This window comes from Rhynchophorus ferrugineus, unplaced genomic scaffold (genome assembly GCF_030347505.1).
Source record: "Rhynchophorus ferrugineus isolate W39M unplaced genomic scaffold, kcgeb_rfMv2 rfM3, whole genome shotgun sequence".
In the NCBI taxonomy this organism is placed as follows: domain Eukaryota; kingdom Metazoa; phylum Arthropoda; class Insecta; order Coleoptera; family Curculionidae; genus Rhynchophorus; species Rhynchophorus ferrugineus.
The window spans coordinates 876,919-899,325 of NW_027472582.1; the positions used below are offsets into that span (position 1 = coordinate 876,919).

The 22,407-nt window shown below is 32.1% G+C and overlaps 1 protein-coding gene across 2 annotated transcripts in view; it reads left to right on the forward strand.

Annotated features, from left to right (window-relative positions):
- Nucleotides 1-225: 225 nt before the first annotated feature.
- Nucleotides 226-22,407, forward strand: part of LOC143192675 (zinc finger protein rotund) — a 450,170-nt gene continuing 427,988 nt past the window's right edge. For both annotated transcript variants that reach the window (XM_076398153.1, XM_076398154.1), the window contains exons 1-2: nucleotides 226-922; nucleotides 17,488-17,625. In XM_076398153.1, coding sequence (XP_076254268.1) covers nucleotides 17,488-17,625 — 138 coding nt within the window. In that variant the 5' untranslated portion in view covers nucleotides 226-922. The remainder of the gene's footprint in view (nucleotides 923-17,487; nucleotides 17,626-22,407) is intronic.

Sequence of the window (22,407 nt, forward strand, 5' to 3'; positions counted from 1 at the left end):
CTATCTGGTACGTCTGCACGTCCCGTCATTGTCCCTCGCCGGGCGTCCCCGCTAGCTCCGTCTCGGTCGGACGGCGCAAAAAACGATCAATTCACTTTCCTTGTCTCGCTCGCGCCACGTTTTTCCCGGCCGCATTGTTTCTGGCCGCGGAGTGGGCGGAGCCGACGGGCGAAAACGCCCGAATCGGCCGCGAAGGCGCTTTTGCCGCGTTTCCACAACGCCGCTACAGTCGGCAATCGCGGTCTCTGCGATTCATAGCCTACTGCTATGTTTTCCGCGCGTTGAAAAAAAGGCGAGACATACCCACACACACACAAGCACGCACACGCGGACGTACACACACGGCGGAGTACCAACCGGCTCCGTGATTTTGACAGACACACGGACGAGGCCCGAAAAAATCCGCAGTGGGTTTTTGTCGTTTGACGGGTGTCGAAAGGGGCTTTTTTCCCTACGCTCGCGGCGATTAATGTCGTTTTTGTCGTCGAGGAAATAATGCAGAGGTTTTGCGATCGTCTGTCGTCGGTAACAAGTGCAAGCCGGATTTTTTCTCGGCGTCGTTGAGAGAACACTGTACGTCAGTGAGTGAGTTCGGTTGTGAGTAAACGAAAAACGTCAGCCAGTCATCGCGAATTCCCCCTTCGACGGATCGTAATATCCCGATATTTATTTATTAGCGATTTTACATGTGCGTTTGTGGGTACAATACGAGTGAGAGAGAGGACGAGAACACTGATCGACTGCCGACCACAACAGACAGATTAACCTGAAAATTAAGAACGGACTCGGGCTGAGAAAAAAACGCCGTATAAACAACAGTCTTGACGGTGGGATTGACGGACATTCCGTTACGTTGAAAGTGTCGAACACTAAGTGCAAAACTGATTTAATCGTTTATTAGTGTTTTGTGATTGTGTCCAAGGTAAAAAATTTTATTCGACGCCGTTTATTATTAATGTTCAAGAGTTAGGTTAGAATTCAAATGTCTCACGTTCTCAACATAAAATACTAAGACAGATATTTATTATCGCCCGATTTCTACTCCATCACTATCTCCGTCTCTTAATTTCGTCCTTAATTATTTATATCAACGCAGGTGTCATGAATGACACCGAACTTAAACATTTAATCAAATATAACTTTTGTCACTTTACCAGAATTATTTACCGGGCGAATTATCAAAAATATCAATGTTGGGAACAAAATTTTCTACGAGTAATCTAAATATATCCTGACATTGCATAAATTCCTTCGAATTTAAAAATTTTGTTTATTCGGTTTTTTTGGTTAATCTTAACTTTGATGTGGATTACAACTGATATAAATCGAACATTTTTATTTATTTCGTTGATTTTATATACTAAATAACTGGTTATTAACTACGTATATTTTTTATTATTTGTATAATTTAATTAATTAATTATAACGTCAGTGAATATTAGAATATAACGTGAGGATATTGCTGCTCGATATAAATATCAGTAAGTTTTACCGATTTTATTTTATAATTTATGGCATACGGATATAATAATATTTATAACTAGAGCAGATTTGGGGTAGTTATATATATAGGTCGTAATTCTTATAATTATTTAAACTTAGATCATGAATTCGGAATCATGTAGAAGAATTGGCTAATATTGGATATGACAAGTTTTGTTTTTCCTGAACTTTGAACATCAGTTTTTTAATTTCGTTATTGACCAGTTTTGAGCATTTCTACTTCGATGTCTACATAGTCACTCTTCCATAAAGTGTGATTGAAAAAAATGTTCTTTTCTATCTTTCATCGCAAGATTGAATACTGAGTCATTTGTAATGAAGATTTTGTCTTTCCTGGGGTATTTTACTGCTGTTTTTACTACCGTATTTTTGGCTGCAGTTTACAATGTTATCTATTCTGTATTATATATAAATCCCAGACATCACCAATGAAGTAACACCTTTTTTTTGAGGTGTGGAAACTACCAGTGGTCACTGGTGGTTAGATCAGTACTATATGGCAAAGCAATTCGAATTGGAAGTAACATTTTCATCGACTTGTGGCACGGTTCACTGTCTTTGAAAGTAATAAAAGTTGTTTCATTGAAATCATTGAAATCTCAAACTAAACTTGTCAGTGTCTTGTGAATTTTGATACATATCGTACGAGAAAATGTCATGTAAATGTTAAGCTCAGGTCATAATTTGTTGAATTATTTGGTGTCTTCATTCTAATGTGTTCTTCTGTTCTCAAGATTGAGCCAACTTGCTTATATCCTGAATGTACTTCAATAACCCCCGGGAAAAGAAGATACGATTCGCATCAGTGTCAGATTCGTAATATCTGGACTTTCCAGGTTGATTTAAAAAATTTCAGCTAATTTTGTTTATCACATCACAACTATGACTTCTTGTGGTTATGTCAGTGTTATGTTCAAATTCTAACTCTTCTTCTATTCACCTATTCAACAAGAGTTATTTAAAATCATTTATTATTGAATTATTATATGTTTATACGATAATAATTATTATCGATTTTATAACAATGCTTTTGGATAGCATGAATCTAGAAGCATTTTCGCTCTTGATGGTATTTAGCCATAGCAATTTCAGTTTAATGTGAAATATGTTTGTGATCTTTGGTTATGAGGAAATTGTTCATTTATCTTTCAATAAATATACCTTTCATATCATATACATTCGTTATTATTTTAATCTTCATTGCAATTTATTGTTATTACCATTAACATTTTATTTAAATTTTTTTTATTAGCTATGATCTTCTATATGAAATCAGATAATCGATAATATAATATACACAATTTTATCTGATTATTAAAAAGATTACTGACGGGATACTGCTCCTTCAGATATTCCTTTCTCGAAGGTCTAACTGATTGTGCCCCCATTGTGGAAAGCTCCTACCAGTTTCACATATTCATATTCCCCACTAAAGACGTTCTGATATATCCACTTCCATAGAAAATATATTGTCTTCTCAAACTAAAAAATATCTCTGGATTGACTTCTAACCTAAGGTTTTATTTTAGTTCCTTAAATGTTTTTTTTGTAACTTTGTTTTGATTTTACTAGCATGTTAGTTCCATTTAGGTAACTCTTGTTAATCTTTTAGTTGAACGTGTTTCATTACAATGAAAAAATCACCGTTACGTCACCGAAACTTTTTTTACCTTATTTTCTTTCAGTAGGCTTAGAGGTAAATCAACAGCAAAGTAAACAACAGATCATCTTGCACGTTTAATTTAAATAATTTTATGAAATTGATAGCCCCTTAATAACTGTTACAGTGAGCCAGTTGCAGTTTTTAAATAGTGATAATATAAACTTTCCTATTCTTTATTGTAATGCAAATAATCGTTAATAACGTTCTAAATAAAGGTGGAGTTAGTTTATATCTAGATTAAATAGTCATAATGTGTAGGTTATTAATTCCACATCTAGAAAATACTACCGGACATCAGTTATGTCATTCATTAAAAACCCTTTATAATTAAATAATAATTTATATTACGTGATTAGTGAATATTATATACATTTATGTATCTTTTATAAACATAAGTTAATTAAATGAATCCAGAATATGTACATTTAACATCCTTTACTGTTTCTACTAATAATTTGATTTCTCACATACATTATATACATATAAATTTATGCGATATAATACTGACAAAGATTTAGAACAATATTACAATGTTACAACCGTACAACTGACACCAACATCATCTACCTATAAGAATAAAAAAACTACTATTATTTAATTATCGTAAATTAGTGTGTTTAATTATTGTGACGGTACATATCAATGGTAGATTTTTTACACCGTACAATTGGTAAATATCACTTCACTTGTCAAAATTGGTAATTAAACAACTAAACGATTTTGATTAATTACTTGTAGTATAGGCTTAGGGGAAAAGCAATTTCGGTTTTACGTAATTGATGTTCAGTCATAAACTATTCTTGATATACAGGCTCCATATTTATCTTTTTTTTTGCGAAAAGAGAAATATATAGCACATAGTAGTCGGCAATTGAATATTTATATTGATCAGTATTTGCAGTGAGAATTGATGCATCCATCACATAGCCCAGACCTTACTCCTTGTGACCGCCCTTTGTAACAGTCTCTTATAAACTCACTGTCAAATGTTAGTACTGTTTTTTATAATGTTACATAAACATATGTTATTGCTATTTTTATAATACCTTTAATACTCACTAGCGACCCGCCCCGGCTTCGCAGGGGTGCAATGCTGATACTAAATTAAATACACTACAGAAAAAATATGAACGTTGTATATAAAAACATAGCGGCCCGCTCCGACTTTGCACGGGCATAAAATATATATGCCTATGTCACTCAATGAAAACATGATTAAAATCGATCCAGTATTTTTGGTTCATTCATTACTGCCCTTGGCCTGCACGCATTAAATTTGGAGTAAAACAATTCCTCTTCCCCTATACTTACTATGAAGATTTCCTGCTATCTTTGGAATATCTAAATTCATACAATTTTTATTACATTACACATTTTTAAACGCAAATTTTAAATTTGTAATATCTCCGAAAATATTTGTTTAATTTACATGCTGTAAGGAACCATATTGATCTATATTAATTGCACACTGTATTTAAGGTACTTAATTCGATAAGGATTAATGCCGTATTGCTTAAAATAGCTTCGTAAATAAGCCATTTTGTCACGTAAAAAGTAAACAGTAAAAATGGTTAATGTGGGTTATCCCTAAAAAATAAACATATACCATCGCGGACTTTTTTGTAGACCTTTTTATGGTGTACAATACTGTAGTACATTAATTTGATCTAACTCGTAGGGTTAGGCAGCGTTTTTGCTAATTGCTAAATAAGCCTAAAAAATTAGGTTAATTTACGACATCACGTTAGAAACCTCTAAAATTAGCAATGTTGCCTTAGTATATTATGCATGTATTATACATATAAACCTTCCTCTTGAATCACTCTATCTATTGAAAAAAACCGCATCAAAATCCGTTGCGTAGTTTTAAAGATTTAAGCGCACATAGGGATATAGGGACAGAAAAGGCTACTTTGTTTTATACTATGTAGTGATAACACATTTACTTATTGCAGATTAGTTTGACAACATTTTCTGTCTACTCTCTATATTATGACATACTTGCTCGTTTACATAAATATTTGACTCTCTTAACTTGTCGTATTTCTATATTATCTACCTTTATGCTTATTCCGCTCTTCTTATTTCTTAGTGGTACTTAATTTTGTGGCCCTTTTTATTTATATACGCTTAAAACTGAAAATCTAGGATAATGAAGAGATTTTATTCAAGTTTCTTTCGAAACTGACATTGTTTATGCTTTTTTTATTACATCTTATATTGGATAAGCATATCAATTTATTATTATTGTACTTGCGCAATCAATTTATTATTATTGTACTTGCATCAATACATAAGTAAGACAATAAGATCTCTTTGATTTTAGGTCAAGTTGAGAGTATCTTCCGACTAATCAATACAGCTGCTTGACTTTGAGTCTAATCTGTTCTTTCTTTCGATCTAACGTGATGTTTCCAATTTAACCTACTATCGAGACGTTTCCCGAAGTATTTCGCTGATTCTGGTTGAGGAATTAAACATTTACCAATAAATATGATCAGGTTTTTGTCATTTCGCCGCAACGCGAATTTGACATTGAGAAATTTGGAGTAATTAAGCTGTATTTTCCAGTCTCTAGTTGATTTATGGATATTGTTGGGCGCGAACTGTACTTTTTCTGTTGCCCTATGACTGTGCCGTAGGCAAATATTCCAAGGACTGGTTCTTTTGTTATTGAAATATCAACACTGATTATTTTCTTCTTCAGCAAAAATGTTCTTTGAATTCTTTGTAATAGATATTTAAGATAATTCAATATGATGAATTAAGAAGGTCCAATTAAGTTATATACAAACTTATATATATAACTACAAATATCTTAAATACATTTGATAAAACTAAAACTTTTTTGGAATATCTAGTAATAGTATCCGATCTAAATATCACTATGTATGGTAAAACATGACATTATTCTAATTATTTACCGCTGAATTATCTACAAAAACTAAAACAAACATTACTTGCACATATATATCATTTTAATATATGAATATTCATTGATTTAGTTCCTTAACGTGGGAGCCTTGAATACAAGTGCAAGTTCATTGAAAAGCCATTTGAGTGGCAAAAATAGACACATATATGTTTATAAATAAAACATAGAGGAATGCATAAGCAGGACATGATTATATATACCTTATTACATAACAACCAGTATCCGTTAAATTTTGCGTTAACAGAAAGACATATAATCAGAGCAATGGTTTTGAGTGTCTATATATATTTCTAGTATTTTAGACTTAATTACATTGTTACAAGTCGTTATCAACTAACCTACAATTTAGTTTACAACTATTTAAAGCTGAATATTTATCTAGTTGTGATAGTGTTTTTATTTCACGTCTATTTTTTACTTTTCGACGCATTTACCATCATGTATTCCATAATACTTAGTTGTAATGATCAAGAGCTCCATCTTGGTTTATGGAATTTGCTTTTATTCATCACATCTGCAGCTGGTTATCAAATTCTTTTGTAAGTTATATTGCTCATTTGACTTTTAACATTTTAAATGAGATCTATTGAATGTGAGTTAATTTTTATTACGTTGGTAGTATTTTCAGAGGTTTGTGGAATACCTCATGATAAATCTTACGATTGGCTTAAACTACGTCCAATAATATAGCTGATCGGACTTCTTTTCTTCGTAGTATTTTTCATTAGCCAGAGTTTTCCTAATTTTTTATATATTACTGGTAGAAAGTGAAGTGAACAGTGAAATAAAAATTTTTACCAATACATTTAACGTTAAATTATGTTGATTTTATGGATTTTGAAACTATTTCTAATTTTTTACTAAAAGTAAAAAAACACACTACCTGAAACTTTACTAATATCTCTTGTTTATTTGGAGGTACATATTATAATAAGATGTTTTTGCCCAACTGGTGTAAACTTTTAGTTTTTATAATACTTTCTCCGAATATCTTTAACAGAGATCACAACACTTGAATAATCACATATTTTAAAAAGTTTCTTGACTCCGTCATTTACTATGCTCATAGAGAGAAAAAACCTAATACAAACAGACCAGTTTGGGTTTATTAACAAGCATTCAACAAATTGACTAGATCCAAAGAATGACAGATGTTATTGAAAAAGCCTACGAAAGTAAAAAAGTATGCTCAGCTATATTCTTAGATGTAGCACAAGCCTTCGATAAGGTTTCACATGAAGGCCTTCTTCATAAACTACAGAAAATGTTACCAAAACAAAACACAGAACTATTAAAATCGTACATTACAAACTATAATGTTTAGAGTCAAGCAACAAGAAGCATACTCTACAATAAAAGAATTTAAAGCAAGTGTACCACAAGGAAGTGTACTGGGACCAATGCTTTATTTACTCTTCACTTGTGATTTACCACAAATGGAGAATAACGATGGCTATATTTGCTAATTATACTGGGATTACAGCTGTCGGAGACAATAGTGAAGAAATCTCACGAAAATTACAACAGGCAAGTGACAATATAATTAATTGGACGCAAGCTTGGAAAATAAAAATTAATGAAAGTAAATCTGTGCATATGCAGTTCACCTACAAACAGGCCGTACAAGCACCAATAACATTAAATCATACTATCATTCCATATAGCAACAAAGCTAAATATCTCGGAATGAATCTTGATGCAAAACCTTGCTGGAAGGAACATATAAAGAAAAAACGAAAAGAACTGGTATTGAAATATAGGAAAATGTACTGGCTAATTGGAAGAAAATCACAATTATCAGTACATAATAAATTGCTATTATATTAAAAAAATAACAAAAATAAAACTCACATTTTTCACAACAAAGTCCTGAGAGGTATTGTGGGCGCACCCAAATACTATAGGACTGATTACCTACATCGAGACCTTCAGATATCCACAGTCAGTCAAGAAATTAAGAGAATTGCAAAGGGGCCTGAGGAAAGACTCCATTCTCATGAGAATATTGAGGTATTGCAGCTTTTGGATACCACCAGAGCAAGACACAGACTCAAAAGAATCAAGCCATCCGATCTTGTGTAGAGTTGTGTAGTGATGTACATATAATCAAAAATACAGCAGTGACATATATAAACATTATTTCACCAGAGACTGAGTTAGGGCCGATGGGTCCTCCTAGTTATATACCTAGATATAAGTTATCATAAAAACAAATTGTAGGTTCGTCCGAAACGATTACTAACAATGTAATAATTAAATATTTTAAAAAATTACTATGCAAATATTAGAGTCGTACTTTATATATGGGAGTATTTTAGTTGTATTTTAAACTGTAATACGTCATACTGCTGGAATACGTCAAAATATATTGAATATGTAGCCAATTGTAGTCAAATTACTAGTTTAGCCCATCTATCCTAAAATATACAGTAACAATTAGGTTTACACGATTATTAATTAATTAACTTAAAACTAATTGATATTTCTCAGTTTATTTCTGAGTATGGGGGACCATGAATGAACCATATTCATGAATGAGTTCCATAGTGACTTCGTCACTTTATATTCGGGCTGAATTGGGTTAATATTCGGCAACATTAATCATCTTGGAGAGGGCCAGAGGCGTTCCCACGTACATTTTGTTATATATTATTTTTCCTGCGTTTTTTCCTAAAATTATGGGTAATTGGATGTGTGTTAAATTAAAGTTCAACGATGGATTGGATAATTATTATGTCGTATTTAGTGCATCTTATGTTCTAGTGAATTACTGACGTATAACTGAACATTAATACGCATACTTTTTTGGTTACGAATGTTTCCTTCATATACTGAAGTAATATTGCAGATTTCATCAACTTTTGGACGTAATTGTTAAAAATTAACAGCTCAAGATAATTGGTATTACTGATATTAATATTTTATAGATTACTTAAATTCTTGTTACTTAAACTATATTTTGCTGATAGTTTCGATTGCTGTCGATTAATTCAATAATTTCCGGACCTAACTAATTAAATAAGAATTTTTATGCTTGAAAACTCAATTTTATTTCAGGTGTCCCGGAAAGTCATTGCCGGATTTTTACTTATATATTTTCTTATTCAACGTATTGACCATTTGATTCTTGGACACACCTTGTCCATCTTTAAGGCAATTTATGGATGCTAAATGGTGCGCTATCGTATTGTAAAACCACTTTACCGTGTCTTCGGGCCCATTTTGGCTATTTATCACACAATGCATCTTTGATATAGCATTTCACAGACGATTTTCGATTTTTCACTTACCTGTCATTCAATTAATGTAGCATCCTTCTTACCATCTTTTAGATTTTCCCCATTACTCGTGATGGGTTGCTAGTGGTTTCTTGGGCTATATTTAACACTTTTGCCAACTGTTTTTGAGCTTGGATTGAGTTTTCCAGTAACTCTTGCGGATTCGCACTTTTTCTATCCACCAGAATATTCTTTATCTTGTACATCGAAATAACCACTTTCGAATTTGCCAAATCACGCCTCACATATTTTTAAGGTTAAAGCATTCTTACCGTAAGTTTTACCAGCAAACGATGACTTGCAGCGGCTTTTTTCTTTCTAGTAAATAAAAAACTTGAATCCTGAATGAAAATTGAATCTCTGACGATGTTATTTCATGCAAAATATAACTTATATAGCTTTGAAGCTTGATGTTAGTAGAATAACATGGTAGACGTGTGGAATCATAACGTTAAATATTACACTGGTACATCTGGTTGAAAATTTTGCATATTTATCTTTGACAGTTTTCAGATTTCCCTTTATAACCTCCAAAAAAAAAACTGAGTTATCCCAAATTCCTTGGTGTTATTATTGTATTGCTAATATTCTTGCATTCCCTTAAAGTTGATGCTAAATTGAATCTAAAGCTTTTTTTCTCACAACTTAAAATTATTAGCTTTTTTCATATTTCAAAAATTCTTTTATAGAGCGAAAAATATTTTTTTAACCAACTGCGTACATTGTTATAGTATTTCAGCTTTTTCACGTATTGAGCCATGATGCCGCCAAAAGTGTCTTGATTTCTGGTTGAACAAATCTAGTGGTTTGGTGGATTCTAGTGGTTTCACAGACTTCTTTTGAAAGCAGCATGATTCTAGATGATTTTGAGTAATAATATGTGGGTGTTGTATTTCATTAATATATTCCAACATATACAATATTATCTCTTCGGCAACCATTTTGTTATGCTATTTTTTACGCTTCCGAGTATAGTTACTATCCGTTTTTCACCTTTAGTTATTGAGGAACCTCATTATTGAACTCGAACTATTGATTGTGCTTCTTTTTATAGCTACTTTTATATAAACCCTTCATTTGCCCTTTTGACATTAAGGCTGAACAGACTGTGGCTTGTCTATTATATAAAAATTATAAGAGTAAAAATTGATATTTATATGTAATATTGCGATATATAGTTCACTAATGTGTTTAATACTGCCCCTATTATTTGAAACATATTGTTTTATTGATTATTATCGAACCAATATTTCAGTTAATCGTATTCGGTGTTATGTTAATGACGTATCGATGAAACGTCAATGACCATAGTACGCTACTGTAAACCAAAGATCGGTTTTTAACCCGTGGGTTGTCTGAACTCATTACATCGGCAAACCGCAAAGAAACGAGAAAAAAAGTCAAAAACAGGCTACCTGACCCTGCGCTGCGTTGATGATGATGGGCACTCTATATTTTAATGCCCTGTATTACGCGAAGCTGCAATGTACCGGTCGGGCGTGGTCAAACTGCACCGAATTTATCTCCATTCGTTCTCATAACGTTTCGTGTTGCTATAATAATATTTTATACACGTCTTGACCAGAACATCAAATAGTACACATATAGCTGATTAGTTGACGTAATATTATTGCGTTTTTTTTAATTGTCAGGTTATATAACTGTGATTTATAAGAGTCTCTTATTCAGGCCTAGATTTTTTCGGAATTGTTTTAGTTATTCTTAAAGTTCACACCCTAATAATTTACTAATTACGTTGCTACAATAAGGAAGTTTTATCTGACAATTGATCAATTAGTTCAAGATTTTTTTCACATCAAACTTTATAATAATTATCACCGCCTCTATTATTTTTGTACTATTTAAAAAAAATCACTAAAATTAACATGCTAAAGAAAACACTTTTCGGGAATTGAGATTTTTTTGCAAGATAGGCAGAACTTTGGGAATCCCGTCAATCAGCACATTTATTTTCGACTTTAAACTTTACTTAATCTTCTAATATATCACTCGGTAAAATTCCGACCTGGCCCACGGACGGCACCACTGAACAGTGTTGATCTTTAATTTTTTTTAAGCTCTTAGAATTTCAACAATCCGCCCGTGGGCAATAAGTATTATTATATGATTTCCGTTATATAGTATAACTATCCTGACGTGTAGAAGATTGCTTTAGTAAGTGACCTTCTGTACAGTTTATAATCTAAATCTTATTCTGGATACTATTCTATCTTATTTTGAAGTCTATCCTAACTTATTTTAAAGACTATTCTAACTTATTCTAGAAATTACTAAATCTCACTCTATGTGTCCATTAATTAGTCCCTATGGAAGTTTGCGTTTGAGCCTATACACTACACTGTCATCAAGAACATTTAACTGTTTGGCGTCTATGGGGATATCGCGCAGAATCAGTTTGATGAACACGTAATATGGAGCATCGACATGTGACTCGCAACACTTTATTCTGGAACCTCTGGAGGATAGCGAAGTTAGATTTGCTAGTAATACCCCACAGTTCAATACCATAGTGCCAGATGGGCCTAAGTATTGACTTATACAGTAAAACTTTATTATCTAATGATAATTTAAATTTACACCCTATCAGCCAATACATTTGGTTTACTTTAAGCCCAATCTGTTTGCGTTTTGTCACTATATGTATTTTCCATATCAAATGTCGGTCAAAAGCTTTAAATGACACGTCAAAAATTCATGGAATTAAAATTTATCAGTCTACAGAGGTACTTGTTCTTTTATTTGGGTCGCAGAATAACTTGGCAGACGCACATCTTGATTAAGCGGAAGCATCTGGACTAAACCAACCAGTTAACAGGTCGCCACTCCCATTCAAGCATTGGGAGGAAAATTATGGCTTTGCAAATCCATCAGTAATCAGCCAATCAGCCAATCTGGGCATACGGCATTCAATTATGGGGCACAACAGGCAATAGAAATATAGAACTATTGGAAAGGTTCCAGAGCAAGACTTAAGGTACATGCTCAATATTCCTCGAGCTGGCATTGTCTTTGAGTGGAACTAAAGGATAATTGTACGTGAGGCTTGAAAGATGCGACATCCCCAACAGTATGTTCATGTAGAGAGATGCGGTTTGAAGCTTCTTTATTAAGAACATGGAGAACACAGTGGCTTATTATTCTGAAACCGAATTCCATGACGTAGAACAGAGAAGGGGAAGAAAGTGTTCAGTTGAATTTTTGTTATTCTCGAAATAGTGGCTAAAATTATTCCACACCTTTATTAAACATTATTTTTAAGGAGAAACATATTTTCGAAGACAAATATTGAGCTTGATTAGTGTTATAGTTACACAGCAACAGGAAAAACCCTTTTACTTTTTTTTCAATATTATTTTTTTCGTCTTCAATGCATTACTAATAACATTGGTGTAAAATATAGTATTTAATACCCTTTAACTAGAATATTCCCCAATAAAGTGGTTTTACAATTTAAAATAGCACAGTTAACTGATTTAAACTACATCTGGAGGGTACTTAATATATATCATATATACCATATGTATCAATTTTTATTTTTTTTAAATTTTGAATACGTTTTTATCACAATAATATGAATTTGGAATGATTGATGTTTAATACTATAACTTATGCAATTTCATATCAATAGAAGGATTATTTTGTCTCTATTTCTACTCGGATCCTAATTTAACGTTAGAATAGACATCATTAGCGAAGAACTTATTTATCTTGTTCCTTTATTGAAGAAATCAAAGAATGAACACGTAGAAATTTGTAGATGTTATATATATATATATATATATATATATATATATATAAATATATTTTAGAAATATGCAATGGATATGGCATGGTGATTTATGTGAAAAAAGTTGTTGGGAAGGGATTCAAGACTTTTTAATCAAGGAGTTCAAGTCAAAGGCAAGAAAGCAATGTGGCTGTAAACTTAAAACTGACCTTCTTTCAAAAATTATTAATACACTACAAAAATGTAAAAAGAAAATTGACAATAGCTATTTGCTTGTCTATTTGTTTGCGATATATTTTTGTATTATTTATAACTTTCACAGATATGTTGACACAAGCATTATACATTATTACATGAATTTATCAATTTTTATAGTGTTTTTATCCTTGTTTTGCCTATTTTTAATTGCATTAAACCAACGCTGGCGTTCAGTTATTTTTTATTTAATAAATATTTACTTATTAATTCACAATAATAAAACACTAAACTTATTGGTTGTAATTATTATCATATTATTAAATTACGCGATCCAACTGCTTTGGTAAGACCGACGATTAACTTTTTTCCCGAAATTAATCAATAAGATATCCTAATTTAAGTCGAGCTCTTGATTTTTTTTTGACCCTCCTATGAAAATATTTCCGCACACCTGTGCGTTTTGTCCCGTCCAAAAATTACAGCAATCTGAATGGGACTACAGTAGCGTGCAACCGCAAGAATAACCCCTAATCAGCACACTAGTTAGAACAAATGGAACTTAAGAAAATTACAGACTTCCATAAACCTGTATAAGTCGTCGAAGTGTAGATTTACGAGGAAACGCTGTGTACTTAAAAGGTACTCTCGGAGGGGCAAAAAAATGGGATAACTGGACGAGCTTGTACCATAATAGTTATTGTGTCGATCACGAATAATTATTTCGTTTGAATCGAGTTGGTTTCTCTGGCTCTCGCTTTCATTGATAACCATTACTATTTATATGGAATAAAAAATGCTATTATGGAAAAAATAAGCTTATTTTTCGTGCTTTCAATTTTGATAATTTCATATGTCAACAACAAAATTGTTTTTTTTTTGTTTAAAAACCTATTTGGTATCAGTACATCAATCACTCACAGATTAAATATCTCAAAACATTGGCAGCACTTGTTAAACCTTTAAAAAATCATAGGATTTCTTATTAAGTTACAATTTTTGCTTAGATCAATATTAAATTACAAGAATGTGAATATTAGATTTATTATTTTGTATTTCCTTTCACTGTAAAGTCCTTTTCTGTAAAGTTTCTTATACAGCTTCTTTTCCACTGTATCATTAGTCTTCACTAATATCACGTAAGTTTTCAGAAAAAGAATCAAAACTGTTGTACAAGAGGTAGTTTTTAAGCCTCATCACACAAGTAACAGTTTTGTAGTTATATATTATATAACTATGATAAGTTTATTGTCGGAGGTTTTCACATTATCTAAAAAACTTTTTCATCACATAATTTTTTACTGCAATTCAGGTTAATCACAGCTTAATGAAAATTTCATTAACTTTTATAAAGAGATTTAAGCTGAATCGAGGAATGGTATAACTAATTTTATAAAGCTTATAGTTTTTAAGTTAAGTAGTGATTTGCGATACAGCATGGATTTCAATTTATGTCAAATATCTTAAAAACTATACATGACAAAACAATTTAACATGGATTTTCGATTATTTCACCTCAAAATACATATATTTTATAATTTTCATCTTTATCTCAGAGGTTAATGGACATTTCAAGTTTTGTAAAGAAGTTCAAGCCGAATCGAGTGATGGCATAACACATTTTATAAAACCTGCAATTTTCAAGTTATACAGTTTTTTGTGAGACAGTGTATTGATTACAATTTATGTCACATATCTTAAAAACTATATCTTCTAAAGCAATTTAACATGGATTTTCGTTTATTTGACCTCAAAATACATATATTTTGATATTTTCATTTTTATCCCAGAGGTAAAATCTTATCGCACTGTTTCTATGAACAAAATGATGAAAATTGGCGACTATGTAGTATTTTTAGATTGTCTTGTGCCATTTCAATTCAAATAATCACAGATTAATAAACATTTTCCGGTTTTATAAAGATTTTAAGGTGAAAAATTTATGTTTCAAGAAGCGTTAGTTTTTAAGTTATACATTGAAAACTATGTTTTCAAAAATAGAGTGTTTTTCTCTTTATATAATATATCTTAAAAATTATGCATAATTAAATTTATGTATTTTGAGAATCTTATATTTTACTGAGAGATAAGAAATTTTAATATTTTTTGATATTAAAACGAAAAAAATTAGTACTATTTTACTTTCAATAAACATATTAGTCAAACTTACAATAGAATGACCCAAAATTATTGTTGAGTCTAATATTTCCAATTTCGAAAACTCAGTATATATTTAAAATAAATAGTATTACTAATTTTAATTAGTTAAATAACAATTCTTAAACAATAACTATGAACAAAAGCAACAAAATTGAACATTGCGTATATAAACAAAAGCTGAAACAATGTAGCAAGTGATAGAGCACGCACCAGATTGTTTACAACTGGTTTTTATGCAATAACCGAACGTTATACATTATGTTAATTTCTTTGGCGACCCATGCAATAAATATCAACCGCGGATTAAGCCTGTTCTTATTTAGATTTTTAACCTGGCATAATTACGACCTTGATATTTAGAGGTTCGTTAAGGCTCGAACCATTAACGCACACGTAATTTAGCCTTATATAAGCGAAAAATATGATAAATATTATTTGCCATGTAAATGGAAAACTTTCTATATGAATAATAATCTTTAATATTAAATACTGTTATATAAAAATGCTTAATTGTAAATAATTGTAAAAGTTATAGTTAGACAAGAAAGTTATTGAGTTTTGGTTTGATTTTTAAATATATTTTAGGATTGGTATTATAAAGATTTTCTATATTATGGGATTTAATGTATATTGTGACAGTTGAAATGTTCCCAGCCTAACCCATAGATGGCGCTACTAGAATTAAATCCATATGTTTTTTAGTTAACCCTAACCCTCAAAATATGCGTGCATAAATTACAGTACAGTACAGTTTGTGAATTATAGCGTTTTGAGTGAAGCAACTTTTGTTATTGTGAAAAAAATGGATAAAAAGGGATAAAAATAATTTGAAGGGATAAAATACAGTTGAAGCAAAAACTTGGCTTGATGTCGAGTTTCCGGATACTGCCCCAGGAATATCAAACATCAAGGATTGGTATGCTAAGCTTAGACATTAAACGAAATGAGCACCGAAGACGATGAACGCAGTGGAAGCCCAAAAGAGGTTGATACCGATGAAAACATTAAAAAATCCACAAAATTCTTCTGAATGACCGTAAATTGAAATTGAATGAAATAGCAGACGCTCTAAAGATATCAACTGAACGTGTACATCATTCACGAATATTTGGGTATCAGAAAGCTCTGTGCAAAGTGGGTTCCGTGCGAGCTCGGAAGCGTAATAAACCCGAGTTTTTGCATCGATATGTGACAATGGATGAAACATTGCTCCATTATTTCACTCCGAAGTCCAATCGACAGTTATCCGAGTGAACTGCAGTCGATGAACTCGCTCCAAAGCGTGGAAAGCAGTCGGCTGGCAAGGTTATGGAGTCTGCATTTTGGGAAGCACATGGAATAATTTTCATTGACTGCTTTAAAAAAGGAAAGACCATCAACAGCGACTATTACCTAGCGTTATTGGACCATTTGAAGGGCGAAATCGCCGAAAACCGGCCCGCATTTGACAAGAAAGGCACAGAGTCAAAAGAATCAAACCATCTGATCTTGTGTATTGTTGTGTAGTGAGGTACATATAATAAAAAATAAAATAAAATAAAAAAAATACAGCAGTGACATGTATAAACATTATTTTAGCAGAGACTGAGATTGGGCCGATGGGTCCTCCTAGTTGTATACCTATATTTAAGTTATCATAAAGACAAGCTGTAGGTTAGTCAGAAACGATTAGTAACAATGTAATAATTAAATAATAAAAAAATTACTGAAGATATGCGATTTTAATTTAGGAAAAATCGAAATAAGTGTTTCCCAGCTTTATATTACAATGTTTAAGAAAACAAAATTTCACTCCGTACCTTTTTCAACTTCTTCGTTCCCCAATATTCGTTAGTAATCGCCTATAACTTAATATTTAAGAAAAATAAAAGCTGAAAAAGTGAATTTACGCAAATCAAAATCAATCTTCGGTTGTTTCCGGTTACGTTCAGAAGGGAAACGTTTAATTCGCGCGGAAATTGTTTATCTCCATTTGTATGTATATTTACATTGTACGTTGTTTCAGATGAATATGTACCCATGGTACCGTGACTCCGTGGGAGGCCAATTGGGCCAACTCTGCGGTCCCATGACGACGACCATTAAGACTGAAAATGGATACAACGATTGTATGCTGGCTCTGGACTACGCCACCCAAAGCAAGGTAGGAATGTTTGTCTTCTTGAATATTCACCACGGCTGTCTGGGAGTAGACATTTGAATGAGTCTTGCCTTAAACTGTATGAAAATTTGCTAAGGCCTTTTTCTAAACAGTTTCTTAGCTTCAAAATAATTTGTTGATCATCGATCTACCAGAATATCCTACAGATTAAACATTGAAATATCATGTTTTTTTGGTGCATGATTTTTAATGCACCAAAATGAGCTTGAGAATGAGCTGCTTGTAGATTTTGATAAAACATTATATTCAGTTTCAAGTATTACTAAAAATCACATTTGCATTAATTTTTTCTTAAGTTAAAGTAGTATAGTGAATTTTTTAAAGAAATTTAATATATTTTCCGGTTTCTTTCACACCAAAATATATATTTTTAGACATTCGTCTTTATGCGAGTGTAAAAATACTCGACATTTGCGATATTTTACCATTTTCAATCTTTTTGTTGTAACATTCGTTCAAATAACCGCAGGTTAATGAAAATTATAAAAATTATATAGAATTTTACATTTAGTTGGTAGGTTTAGGGAAAAGTGTATTTTCATTTAAGAAGCGGATTTTTGGTTGTCATATATCTAAAAGCTATACATTAAAGCTTTTTAACATGTATTTTCGTTTGTTTTCATATATTTCAAAATTTGTATCTTTATCCGAGAGTTTAAAAAATTAGACACTTTTTCCATACAAATAGTTGTGAAAATTTTTTTTTGCCCAATTTCAAATTTCTTTAGTACAATTTATATATAAATAACCACAAGTTAATAAAAACTATCAGAGTTATATATAATTCTGTGCTGAATTGAATAGTGGAATAAAAATGTTTGTAAATTTTTTGTATTTAAATTTTAAAATTTATTTTCATAAAATTAATAATTTCGTCTTAAAAATAATAAACTCTCTAATAATTAAACATGGTTTCTCGGTTTTTTTTTTCACCCCAAAATACACATATTTTAAGATTTTTATCCTTATTCGAGGCCTAAACCATTTTGACACTTTTTCATTACCATAATTTTTAATAAATTATATATTATTTTTGTTCTCATTTCAGTTCAAATAATGACAAGTTAATGGAAATTGTAAGAATTATAAAGAATTATACGGTGAACCAAATGGTGTACAATATCATAGATATCAATTTAAGTATAACCTTTTGTTTTTAAATTGTGCAAGGAGAAATGTACTTTCAAAAGTGATTTGAAAAATCGAGAACTGTTAAGACATTTTCTTATATAGTTTTTTTATCTTCGAAATAGTTTTTTGAACATTTTCAATAATCAGTGTCAACATTTAGGACCAAGAAATTTCTAAATCTTGGGTTCCAATATTTTTTCTTCTGTGTCTGCCCAGTATATGATGGAAATTTTCTAGTGATTTTATTATCTTCTTTTGATATAAAAATTCGAAAAGACTCTATTCAACTCTTAATGTGTCTCAAGACTCGAAAAACTGTAGTTTCTTTGGTTTTCTGTATTAAAGTATTTCAGTAACTTCATCAGACATTGAGTTGAAATTTACTTCATAAACTACAATCGTTCATAAGAATCAAAGGATAAAGAGCACGAGAATGTTTTAAACTTTTTAAAAAATTATTTAATTAATACATTGTTACTAGTCGTTTCCGTCTAACCTACAATTTGTCTTTATGATAACTTAAATTTCGGTATATAACTAGGAGGGCCCTAACTCAGTCTCTGGTGAAATAATGTTTATACATGTCACTGCTGAATTTTTTAATATATGCACCTCAGTACACAACACTACACAATATCAGATGGTTTGATTCTTTTGAGTCTGTGTCCTGTTCTGGTGGTATCCAGAAGTTGCAATATTTCAATATTAGTATGAGAATGAAGTCGTTCCTCATGCCCCCTTGCATTTCTCTTGATTTCTTGACTTACTGTGGGTATCTGAAGATCTCGATGTAGGTAATCAGTCCTATAGTATGTGACTGCATCCACAATACCTCAGGACTTTGTTCTGAAAAATTTGTGTTTTATTTCTGTTATTTTTTGCAGAACATCCCCATAATTGAACTCCGTATGTCCATATAGGTTTCAATATTTGCTTATAAAATAGCAATTTATTATGTACTGATAATTGTGATTTTTTTCCAACTGGCCAGTACATTTTTATATATTTCAATTCCAGTTCTTTTCTTTTCTTCTTTATATGTTCTTTCCCGCGAAGTTTTGCATCGAGATTCATTCCGAGATATTTAGCGTTGTTGCTACATGGGATGATAAGTGTTATCTAATGTTATTGGTGCTTGTACAGTCTGTTTATAGGTGAACTGCATACGTACAGATTTACTTTCATTAATTCTTATTTTCCAAGCTCATGTCCAATTATTTATATTGTCACTTGAATATTGTACTTTTTGTGAGGCTTCTTCACTATTGTCTCCGATAGCTATAATCGCAGTATCATCAGCAAATGTAGCCGTCGTGATATTTTCTATTTGTGGTATATCACAAGTGTAAAGTAGATAAAGCATTGGTCTCAGTACACTTCCTTGTGGTACACCTGCTTTAGATTCTTTTATTGTAGAGTAAGCTTCTTCTTGTTTGACTCTAAACATTCTGGTTCTAATGTATGATTTTAATAGTAAGTACAAGTGTAAATGTAACAGTAAAGCTGTATATACTTGAAAAAAATTACCGTGTTTTCAATTTGTTAAGTTCAGATCTTGCGAAATAACATTGGACGCCATATATATAACGAGAAATGCTGGTGTTTTTCAATAATGTGGCCGCATATCATAAAAGTACTTCAGTTTATGGTCAAGTGGCCGATAGACATCAAACTGTCAACCGTCGTCATCCACTGGGCCAATGTGGAGAGGCCTCAGCTGACGGACACGCCCACGTATGCGGCCGCTCGCGGTTACGTTAAAGGTCGAAATTGCAAAACAAAACATTCGGAATATATTACGGTCGACCATCAGGTGATACAAATGACTTTTGCAATGGCCATAGTCGGCCCCAGCCAGCGTCGTCACGCTCTGCCGGGTTACGGTCTCGCGAATTGATTTTCATGCCGCCGAGGGATATCTTTTCGTTTAATTAATGAAGAAGAATAATGGTATCTAGTTCGATTCGGTAGTTTTTCCACCGGTCATGCCATTAGTTATGCAATCTTTTTGCCGCTGGATAGAGTATGCGATGTCCCAGGAGTATCTTGAACTAACAAGGTTAACCGAAAGGATTGACATTTATTATTGGTCTTGTGTATGCTTATAGTATATTCTAGATACTATAATAAACGAAACATGTCGTTGTACACATACGCATTTTTTCGCTAAAAAACACTAAAGTGAATAGTTAAAATGTTTTTATTCAAAGTAGTAGCCATTAGAAATCGACGCAGTCCTATTGATTTAAAAAGGTGGTGGTTAGATGGAAGTAAGTAGTTTCAATACTTCCTTAACTAGTTTTATTGTATGAGACGGTCGATATGCTGCGAACACATTTTGTGATATTTTATTGTATACTTATGGAAGTTTATAATATTATGGATAAATGCACAGTTCAAATCGATCATTTGTTGTCGGTAATATTCACTAAGATCAAAACAGTTCAGAATAGAGGAGTCCATCGAACAGGCAGTGTATGTTGATCAAAGCAATTTGACTATGAAGTTGATGGAATGGCTTCGCCAGGTGATGATGGCAGGAATGACTTCCTTTCATATCTCCGAAGCAGCATTTCACTAACGATTTTCTAATTATCTGTCATTCAATTCATGTGGCACCTATCTTTTCATCTTTGTTGGTTTCCGTTGTCATTTTCCGTTACTATTCAATACTATCTAGGAACATTGCCCTAGTTTCGTAGAAAAGCCAAATTTCGAGGTACTTATTTGCTGTGTCTTTGGAGCACAATTATATCCTTAGTATATTAGTATTAGTATTGCAACATTGCAATTATGAGAAAGTTGATTAGATAAAAATTTTAATTTTAATTTTTAATTAGTTCTAATTCAGAAAAAAAAACCAAACAAATGCCAAACAGAATAAACTTGCTACAAGAATAGACAAATACTTAGTTCCAAACTTGGATATCTGTGGGTTCTAAATTTATTCTTTCACAATAATCACGCCAAGTTCTACATTTAAATTAAGTTAGAGGTATCAATACATCAATACTAATCAACTAACAGGTCAATTGAAAAGTCCCCTTACCACAGTGGAACACGTTTTTTGGCAAAATTAGTTTTATTTTATTCAACACAATTCCTTCCAAGCCTCCAATTTTGAATAAAATTTTAAAATTCCAGAAAATTTGTTCCCAGCGAGCATTCTTTTGAGATCTGAGAACAGGAAATAGTCGCTGGAGAAGACGGTAGATGAGGAAGCAACTCGAAGCCCAAGTCATGGAGTTTTGCCATCGTGTTCACTGATTTGTAGCACGGTGCGTTGTTTTGGTGAACCAGCACTTTCTTTTTCTTCAAATGCGGCAGTTTTCGGCGATTTCGTCCTTCAAGTGGTCCAATGATGCTATGTAACAGTCGCTGTTGATGGCCCTTCCTTTTTTAGAGTAGCCAATGAAAATTATTCCATGCGCATCCCAAAATGCAGACGCCATAACCTTACCAGTCGACTGTTGCATTTTCCCACGCTTTGGAGGGGGTTCATCGTGTGAAGTCCACTCTGATGACTGTCGATTGGACTTCAGAGTGAAATAATGTAGCCATGTTTCATCCATTGTCACATATCGACGCGCACTTTGCGCAGAGCTTTCTCATACCCACATATTCGTGAATGAT